Here is a 10,027-nt window from a genome sequence, read left to right as displayed (position 1 = left end):
CTAATTTAATTGGTCTGGGCAGAGGAGGAAGTGGGAGCTGGGCCACCTGTGTTTTAAAGGCTCCCCAGGTGATTATATGTAAGCCAGGGTAGCGAATCACTGCGCTAAGTGAATTCCTAGTTCTCAGCTGTTTTCATTAACTCCTATCACATTCCTTGCTTCCATCTTTATGTTGTTTTGAGAGACTGAATTGTTTAAAATATAATCTCAGAATGTCATATATTTGTACTTATGCAATATGAGATTGTATTATAAACACTGCCTCTCAAAATGATATAATGATGAAGCACAGAATGTTCTCTCTGGAAGAGACCTTAAATTCTAGATAAATTGAGTGAGTTTGGGTTATAAAGTAAGTGAAATTCAGCACACATGTATTGAGCACCTGTTGTGCACCCAATTCCTAATGCTGTATTAAGCATTATAATGATGATAGGGGGTGCAGGGGAGGGAGGATGCCTGATATATCCCTACCCTTAGGGATTAAAGAATGTTGAGAGGCACCATTATAAAATAATACATTAGGAAGCATCTAAATATAGGTTCCTGATTACATGAAATGTAAGAACAAGAGATGGACCGGAGAATAGAAAGTCAAAATAGTCAGCATTTGAGGATATTGCTTTATGAGGAAGAAAGAAGGACAATTAAATAATTAAGAGGAATAATGATGATTACCACAAGGAAAGAGATCTGCCAAGACTTGAAATAAACAGGCCTCCATCACTGCTAACACAAAACAATAATTTGTGTTTCATGCTTTGCCCAAAACTGAAATTTAATTAAATATTAACTTTGCCTAAAGCAGACCACTACGATTTTCATAGTAATTGTGACAGTAACTTAGGGCTATTGGTTTACTCTGGAAAGAAGATGAAAGAAGATCTGGAAAGTCAACCTATTGTGAAAATAATCTTGTGAATAATGTTAATACTGGCATTAACTGGTCCTTTCAACCAGTTCTTAGAGGTCAGTTATTGAACATAGATCTTCTCTTCCCCCAGGAATCTGACCTTACATTCCGACTGGCAAGTGGGCTTGTTATATGGCAGCCCATGTGGGAGCACAGGCAGCCCGAAGTCTCTGGCTTCACAGCGCTGGTGAAGCCCATCAGGAACATCATCACAGGTTTGTGACTCAGAACTTCAGGGAGATGGTCTTAGCAGACTTCCTCAGGTGCAGGAATGAGGGTGATGGGAGAATTTGCCCTTAAGAAGCCAAGATGAAGAAAATTTCTTCAGGGAGTTATCTAGGTGTCCTAGATAAGAAACTTCAAACCAAGGGCACATGCCATTGTGTTGTGTGACTTTGAGTAAGTCCCTTAAACTTCCTGTGTCTCAGTTTCTCATCTGTAAAAAATGAGTTCGAATATATTACTAGTACTTATAGGGTTATTAAGAGAAATAAATGAATTCATATATGTAAAATTGCTTAGAAGAATGCCAGGCACATAGTAAGTGAAAAAGTGGTAGCTATTGATATTATTATTATAGTATCATCATCATCATCATCGTCATCATCATCATTGTCGTCATCATCATCATCATCATCACCGTAGATGGAGTAGCAGCTCTTTAACAGTTTAATCTTAGTGTTTTATGGCTATCAAAGTATTTCACTATAGTAATTGTTTAATGAAATAGACTTATTGTTGAATTGTAGAAAATGTACATGATAGTTTAAAAAGTAACTAGAAAGCTCATACTTTACTCCAGATCCATCTCTTACTATGTATATAATCTAACCTCTCTTATTGTTTCTATTTCTTTAAATGGAGATAATAATGCTACCTTACAGGGCTTCACAGTGAAGAGTAAATGAGAATGCATATAAAGTGGCCATTTTATAGTGAGATCTTAATAAACCATCTTCCTATTCTGAACCAAATTTTTAGCATCAATAACAAAATTAAAAAGAGATAAATGACATGGGAAGTTTACAGATATATATAATTAATATATATGATATATAACATATATGTTATTTATATAATGCATACACATAAATAAGCATATAGTTTGCTTAATTCATAATGTTTTTCTGCAGACAATGGAGGATTATGCATATAAAAGCTCTTTGTAAGTGAAAGGAAACTGTAAAGCAGTTCTTAGTTTTTTTCCCCCTATAACTGTAACTACCTTGCAAGGTACATAATAATGTTAAGGAATTTTGTAAAGTAGGAGTGCCATATTATTTGTATATATAAGATGCTTATAGTGACAAGTCATGATACTACAGTCATTCAAAAGGAGAATGAAAATTTCATATAATAAAAGTAGACTAACCTCACAACTTATATGTATACAATATATTAACTATTGAAATAAACTATAAATCAAGAGTAATAGTCTGTCATATGGTTCAAATATCAAGGAACTAAATAAGTAAAGACGTCGTAGCCAAAAGCGATCTACTACAGATTCCTTGAATGCAATAAGGTTAATTTCATTAGATTAAAACAATCTGAGACTGAAGACAGATGTATGAAGCTAAAGAACTGAAAATAATACAAATAAGACAGAAAAAAAAAATAAAATATGCTACAGTAAAACAAGACTATTGCTGAAAAAGCCATATCTTTATGTTGATTGAAGCAATTAAATATTTTTTTAGAAGTCTTATCACTTTCCTGTGTGACTGGAGAGATCACTGCAAATTTGAGTCTCACTCTCTTTCCTTATGCCTAAACTATCGTTTAACGATATACAAAACTGATTAAGTATTCATGTCCAGGTGAATAGCTATTCCCTTTACCCTCCCTTTGCTTCTGGATGCTGTTGATATTGAGCTCCTTTCCCCTCTGCCTGATGCCTGTGGACTTGAAATAGTGCCCACTGTTTGAGGGGAAATTAAACTCAGCCTAGAAAACATGGCAGAAGAAAAAGCAATAGCACATGATTGACACTCCCCTGGTCTCTTGTTTTGTGAGGCTGGTAAATCACTTTCCTCTAGGCACTAGTTTCCTTGCAATTCAAATGGGACATTGCTATCTTTACTTCCTGTTGTTCTCTATCCTTAGTTAAAGATATAACTGATTTGAATCTTACTTCAGGGGCAGCTCAGTGTGGTCATTAAAGCACAGACCCTGGAACAGATAACCTGGGCTGGAACCTTTAGACAAGGGTCAAGTGACCTTGGGCAGGTTAAACTTCCTGTGCCTTATGTCTTCATTTGTGAAATGGGTCTAATAATATATCATATGTTATTTTATGGTTACTTTAAGGGTTAAATGAGTTGATATATGTACAATGCTTAGTACAGGACTTGGCAGATATTAGGTACTATAGAGATGTTAACTATTCTTACTCTTAGTATTGCCAACTTTTAGCACCTTAACCTATTGAGTCAGACTGAATAGATGAAGAGATCTAGACTGACAACTTGGAAATGCTAAGATTTTTTAAATTGTTATTTGATTTCTTTTATAACATATATTATTAAATGTTTTCTTTTCAATGACCTGTTAAAATGATTTGTATTTAAAAACGAAATGAACTTATGAAATAAAATGAACTTTTAATCTTATAAAATTTGTGATGGAATTTCTTCCATCTTTGTAGCTAAGAGAAGCTCTCCTATTAACAGTCAGAGTCAGACCTGTGAATCACCAGATCAGGACACAAGACACGGAGAGGTAAGTTTATGAGTTTATTTTAATCATGAGAAAGAAGGAGGCGGTCATTCTTTGGACACAGTGTAGTATGAAGAGTAAGACATGTGTTCTAGGACGATACAACTTGTCTTCAATGCGAGCTCCTCCTTTCCAAATGTGAAATTTTAAACAGCTTTAGGTTTTCTGTCTGTCTATGTGGAAAATAATTTTGTGCACTTCCCAGAAGTGTGAAGGTGCTAAAACAAGAGAGTGTACTTAGCTACAATTGGTTTATCTTAATAGCTAGTATGTAGTAAGTAGTGCTTTATCTCAATGGCTAACATGTAACATTAAATGTTAGTTATCATTATTCATCCCACGTTAACTAAAATATCATCTTGTTCTCAGTCAATTATTAAATCCCCTAATATTTGTTAGACAATTCTAATATAGGTATGACAGTGCTGCAGCAGGTAGGGAGAAGGGAGTAGAAAGGAGTCATAAGATATAGTTCTACCCTTTAAGGAATCTAACAGTTTAATGTGGAATCAAGACTAATCCACATAAAATAGAAGATGCATAATAAACACAATAGAATTTGATGCAAATTTATCATGCAGTATTTGGTTTGGAAAAGAAAGAAATGAAGGCCAGAGTAGTTCAAAGCCACATATATCCGTATACTGCCACTAACAGCATGTTTTTATTTTGTTATTTTATTATTTTACTTTATTTTATTTTCTGGCTCTTAGCCTTGCTGCTTCTCATTCTCTGTGCTTCATTTTACGTTTAGTCTTTACTGGCTACTGCTTCTCCTTACTTTTTTCTTCAACACCACACATGATTGATTTTCTTCTTAGACTTACTTTTGTCTAAAATTATTTAAATCCGGAAATGGGGTAGTCCATATGTTTCAGGCTAGTCTTCCAAATTTCTCTGTTTCATGGTTAGATATTAAGCCATCTACTAGCCTTTTTATGTCAATAGCTCTAACAGCATGCTTTTAGATGCCTTTACTTCCAATTCACATGTACAAAATAAAACTTGGTTCCTTCCATCAAAATTGGATACTCTTTTCAATGTATTTTTGAAAAGAGTATTATTGCTAGTTGTATCATCATTCTTTTTACCCTAGAAACTGGAAATTTTGGAGTCTTATTATATCTAGTATTTGCCAAGCATTTGCTAAACATAGACACTGTGATTTATATGCTTTATTTAAGGTATTCTAAATTGTATTTTTTTTCATTTTTCACATCTTTGATATTGAGTGTGTGTGACAATCTTTGGCCTCTTTAACAGTCTCCTGCCTGGTAGCAGTCTTGATATGGACATAATTGTTGTGCAGCATGAATTTGGTCATTTCCAGGATCTAAATTTGCAGAATCAGGGTCAATGGCTTTAGAAGAATATTTCAGAAGGAATAGTGGATCAGTCTTTTAAGAAGTTACACTCTTGACAGAGAAAGTTATTCTATGGAAAAACATATCAACAACTCTCAGTTGAAATTTCTGAAAAGTCAAAAAATTTTAGGAATACCTACACCAATTTATTTCACTTATGTTTTCCTTTTTACATACATACAGGATGGATATATAATCAAAAGCTATGACTAAGTAAGTCCAAGGTAACCCTTTTAATAAGGATAAAATAAGAATTCTCATTGATAAGAAGTATCCTACTTTAATTAACAGAGATTTTTTTCTTAATTAAACATAAAATAATGGTGTGTCTTATAACTGATAACCTCTTAGACCCAATGAAATACATAAATATCATATTTTATTCTCCATAATCCTCTCTGTTTGATTTCTTGCTGATAAATCCTATTTTCTTTTCATTATGTAGCTCAGATGTGCTCTTTATCCTCTAGTCCCACTAAATTAGAGTCCAGGGTCCACATAACTAGATTGCAGCTTAAACCACCTAATCAGATTGTCTACCTCTAGCCTCTCCTGCTTCGTATAAATATCTATTAATAATGCCTGACTAATCTTCCTAATGCATCATGTATTTATTAACTCACCTTTCTGCAGAGGCTTATTACATGCACAGTGCCATCCTTTCATCATATCCGTTCCTTCTTAGGAATCTTTAGTGGATCCTAGTGACCATTATCTCAGAACCAAACTCCACTCCCTGTGACTTTCACCACCTGGCATCATCCTTCTTAAGTGGCCCCCATTACTCCTTCAGTTAGTTAACCCCTGCTTCTGATATACAGAGCAGGCAGGTGTAGCCTCTGAGTCTTTGCTCAGAATAAAGGTTGTCGTATCCAGTTGCAAAAATGTATTCCATCTCTACTCTGATCAGTGCTGGAATAACCTGACCTTTGCACTTCCATTTTCATGTCTGGCTTTGGTCTGATTAGCTCTTACTAATGTGTTGCTTGGTTTCAGCCCCATGACCCTATTCAGTTCACTTTGCTATTGGCATATGCCTGATAAATTGTTAGTTTGTAAGTCTTCTCCCATGGATACTAGATATGAAGGTGAAAAGAATCAAAAGAAAAATGAAATAAAGTACATGAAAGTACTTAGCCTAATACATAAGATGACACAGGTGGTCTCTAGAAGTCTGTTTGCATCCCCTCTTAGAAGAAGGCAAAAAATCCCTTGGTCTATGACAACATTATAATTAGCTATGTTGCAATTTTTTAAATTTAAGAAACAATGTATGTAATATGATAGCCGATTCTAGAGGATATACCCAAAGAAAAAAATTAATCTGCTCTCTCCATCTCCAAAAGGGACTCCAGGTGGTCTGTGAAACATTCCAGTCAGATGCCATCTCACCCAAGGCTACCATTTCAGGCTGCCACCGAGGAAACTCCTTTGATGGAAGTCTGTCTTCCCAAACTTCCCAGGAGAGAGGTCCATCGCATTCCAGGTACATGATTGCAATGTTGAGGACTAAAATGTATCCCCAGTCACCAAAAATTAAATATGTATTTTTAGCTACTTGTTTAGCATCTATTTCTTAGAATGTGTATGTGCACGATGTGTACATATTCTTGGTCAAGGTATAATTAGAGTAATAATTCCAGAAATGTGCTATGAATGGCCCTCGTTTAAACAAACTAGTAGAAGTGAGTAGAAGTGGGAAAACAAGTCTGATTTAATGAGATGTCTGAATTATATTATTTTAAATATATAATATTTTAAATATTTAAAATGTGCAGAAACTCAAATGATGCCGTCAAAAGATTAAGTTGCTGGGTTGTGAAATGATCTGCTTTAAGGTATGAGAATATTTTATATCAGCAGGTCTTTGTATTAAAAGGAGTGCTTCTAAAGTACTCTCAGGGAATTGTAAAGTATGTTCTTCGTAAACGCTTTGACACTGTCCCTGCTAGTTGTGTACATGGTGAAATTTGCTTAGAAATGCCTTCCCTAGAGACAAACATTAGTCCACTTTTTCCTACTCGTTGCTGAAATGATGGAAGCCTGGATTAATGAGGTCTGCCTTTGTACCGAATTAGAAGCTTCGGATTGTGATGATAGTTGCACAACTTTATGAATTTTTAGCAAATTTACTGAATTGTGCAACTGTCATCACAATCCGATTTTAGAATATTTCCCCCCAAATGTTCATCCTCTGATATTCCTTGTGCCCATTTTCAGTCAATCCCATTCTTACCCTATACCAGGTGATCACTTAATATACTTTTTTGTCTCTATATAGTTGCATTCCTGGACATTTCAAAAAAATTGGAATCATGTGGTCTTTTGCATCTGGCTTCCTTCATTAACTATGATGTTTTAGAGGTTTAACCACATCATAGCATGTACAAGTAGTTTATTCCCTTTTATTGCTGAGAAGTACTCTATTGTATGGATATATCACATTTTGTTTATCCATTCATCAGTTGATGGATATTTGGGTTGTGTTTACTTTTTGTGGATTATGAATAATGCTGCTATGAATGTTTACATACAATTTTGGGGTCGCCATATGTTTTCAGTTCTGTTGGGTAGATAGATTCCTAGGGTTGCATGGTATATTTATGTGTAATGTTTTAAAAAAAACTACCAAATGGTTTTCTAAAATGGCTGCATTATATAATGTTCCCACCAGAAAAGTACGAGAGTTCCTTTTTTCTCTATATCCTTAAAAGCCACTCTAGTGAGTTTGAAGTGGGAACTAATTATGGTTTTAATTTTCATTTCTCTAATGTCTAATGATGTTAAGTATATTTTTTTTTCGTGCTTACTAGCTATTTGAATATCTTCTGTGGTGTAATGTCTATACAGACTTTTTTTGCCTAAGTTTTAACTGGGTTGTTTTTCTTCTTATTGAATTCTAAGAGTTCTTTATATTTTCTTGATACAAGTTTTTATCCAAAAAAAAAAAAAAAAAGATGGTTCACAGATTTTTCCTCTCTGTATTAGCTTGTCATTTCATTTGGTAAAATTTAAATGATCTATCTCCTTCCGGCACCAGAATCAGGCTACATGCGTGTAGTGGTTTTTAAAGATTTCTTAGAATTGTTGAAAATATGGGACCATATGAATATAATTGCTTTGTAACTAAAATACTACCATGTAGTACTTTTAAAGAAATAATATGTTAAGAGTTGTCTTTGTGTCTTCATTTTGGTCTTTAAAAGCAAGTGACCCAGTGGTATGATATTTTGGTGGTTGAGAATATGAATTTATGACAGCAACTTTAGTTGTGTAAGCAGAGATTGTGTGTGTCTATCCACATGATTCACTGTGCCAGGTCAGTAGTGATGACGAGTACTTAAAATCATATCATTTTTAGTGTGGAAGGAACCCTGTGAAGATAACCAGCCCAATCTGTTGGACTAACAACATGTTAACCCTCTGAACATTTTCAGCCATGAGGAATTTAATATTCTCAGATAAAACTCATTCTATTTTTAGATAGCTCTGTTTAGTGGAATATGCTTCTTATATTTGACCAAATTTTGTTTTCCTGTAGTTTCTGTCTATGCTTCTTATATTAATTTTCTGCTGCTGTGTAACAAATTACAACTTACTGGCTTAAAATGACACATATTTATTATTTCACTACTTCTGTATATCAGAAATCCAGGCACAACTTTGCTGGGTTCTTGGCTTCAGGGCCTTACCAGGCTGAACCCCTGGTGTCGAGATTGGCTTCAGTTTCATTCACAGGCTTGACTGAGGAAAGATGCACTTAGAAGTTCCCTCAGGTTATTGACAGCATTCATCTCCTTGTGGTTGCAGGACTGAGGTCCCTGTTTTCTTGCTGGCTTTATCCTGAGGGCTGTTCTCAGTTCCTAGAAGCCACCCACAGTTCCTTGCCATAGGCCAACTTATCATGTGAGAGCTTATTTCTTCAAAACCAATAAAGGAGAGAAATTCTATCTAATTTCAGTCTGTTAATACAAAGTCTTTATAATATAACATAATCACAGGAGTGACATCTCATCACCTTTATCGTATAAAATAACCTAATTATGAGAGTGGCATCACACTATCTTTGCTGTGTTTTATGGGTTATAAGAAAGTCACAGGTCCTGCTCTCACTCGAGAGGAGGATTATAAAGAGCGTGAACACCATCAGATGAGAATCCACTAAGTATGTCCACCACAGTCCTTTGAAGAGATACGATCTCTTCCCATATTAGCTTTCCACTTATTCAAAATTTACTATCATGATGACCCTCCCTCACCACACCAAGGCTCCCATTTTATTTGACGACAATAATAACTTACTAACAAAGACATAATTAAAAAGATTTGTGGAAAGGTAGTCACTTAGGTTACAAGACTAAAGAGAATAACAGTAGGAACTACCTTTAATTGGACATTTTCAATGTGCCAAAAACAGAACTGGGGGCTTTATAATTACAGTATTATTTACATTTTTATTTATTCACTCACATCTATATCTTTTAAGTTTATTCTAGACACTAGGGTTTCAGTAGTGTCAAAGTTCTTGTTGTCAAAGAACTCATTTTCTTTGAGTTCTACGTAAAAGTACATAGATAAAAAAGAATAAACAAATGAATGAATAAAATTATTTTACTTCTACGTAAAAGTACATAGATAAAAAAGAATAAACAAATGAATGAATAAAATTATTTCCAGATTACTCTCAGACTATGAAGGCAAAAGTGAAGCAAAGGGATGGAAGGTGGGCTCTATTTCAGGGGCTTGAATGATATGAAGCAGGCAGTCTCATGAGCACCTCTGGAAGATCTGGGAAGAGCATTTTAGGCAGAGGGAAAAGTCTAAAGGCTCCTAAGTGGGAATAACAGTGTGTTTTGGGAATAGCAAGGTCACTGTTACCAGTGGGCAGTGGTGAAAAAGGGGGTAAATTGTAGCGAATCACAGAGGTCGTGAGGGGTCAGATTATATAGAAGCCCAGAAGATATGACAAGAAGTTTGGATATTTTCCCAGGTGTGATGAAAAGCCACTGGAGTTGTTTGAGCACTAGAATGC

At 34.9% G+C, this 10,027-nt stretch overlaps 1 protein-coding gene across 2 annotated transcripts in view; it reads left to right on the top strand.

Annotated features, from left to right (window-relative positions):
- UNC80 (unc-80 homolog, NALCN channel complex subunit) overlaps positions 1-10,027 on the top strand; it is a 188,215-nt gene that overhangs the window by 12,466 nt on the left and 165,722 nt on the right. For both annotated transcript variants that reach the window (XM_011369629.1, XM_011369628.1), the window contains exons 5-7: positions 1,005-1,128; positions 3,561-3,634; positions 6,342-6,481. In XM_011369629.1, the coding sequence (XP_011367931.1) occupies positions 1,005-1,128; positions 3,561-3,634; positions 6,342-6,481 (338 nt within the window). The remainder of the gene's footprint in view (positions 1-1,004; positions 1,129-3,560; positions 3,635-6,341; positions 6,482-10,027) is intronic.

This window comes from Pteropus vampyrus, unplaced genomic scaffold (genome assembly GCF_000151845.1).
Source record: "Pteropus vampyrus isolate Shadow unplaced genomic scaffold, Pvam_2.0 Scaffold152, whole genome shotgun sequence".
Lineage (NCBI taxonomy): Eukaryota > Metazoa > Chordata > Mammalia > Chiroptera > Pteropodidae > Pteropus > Pteropus vampyrus.
This window is presented reverse-complemented; position numbering and strand designations above follow the sequence as displayed.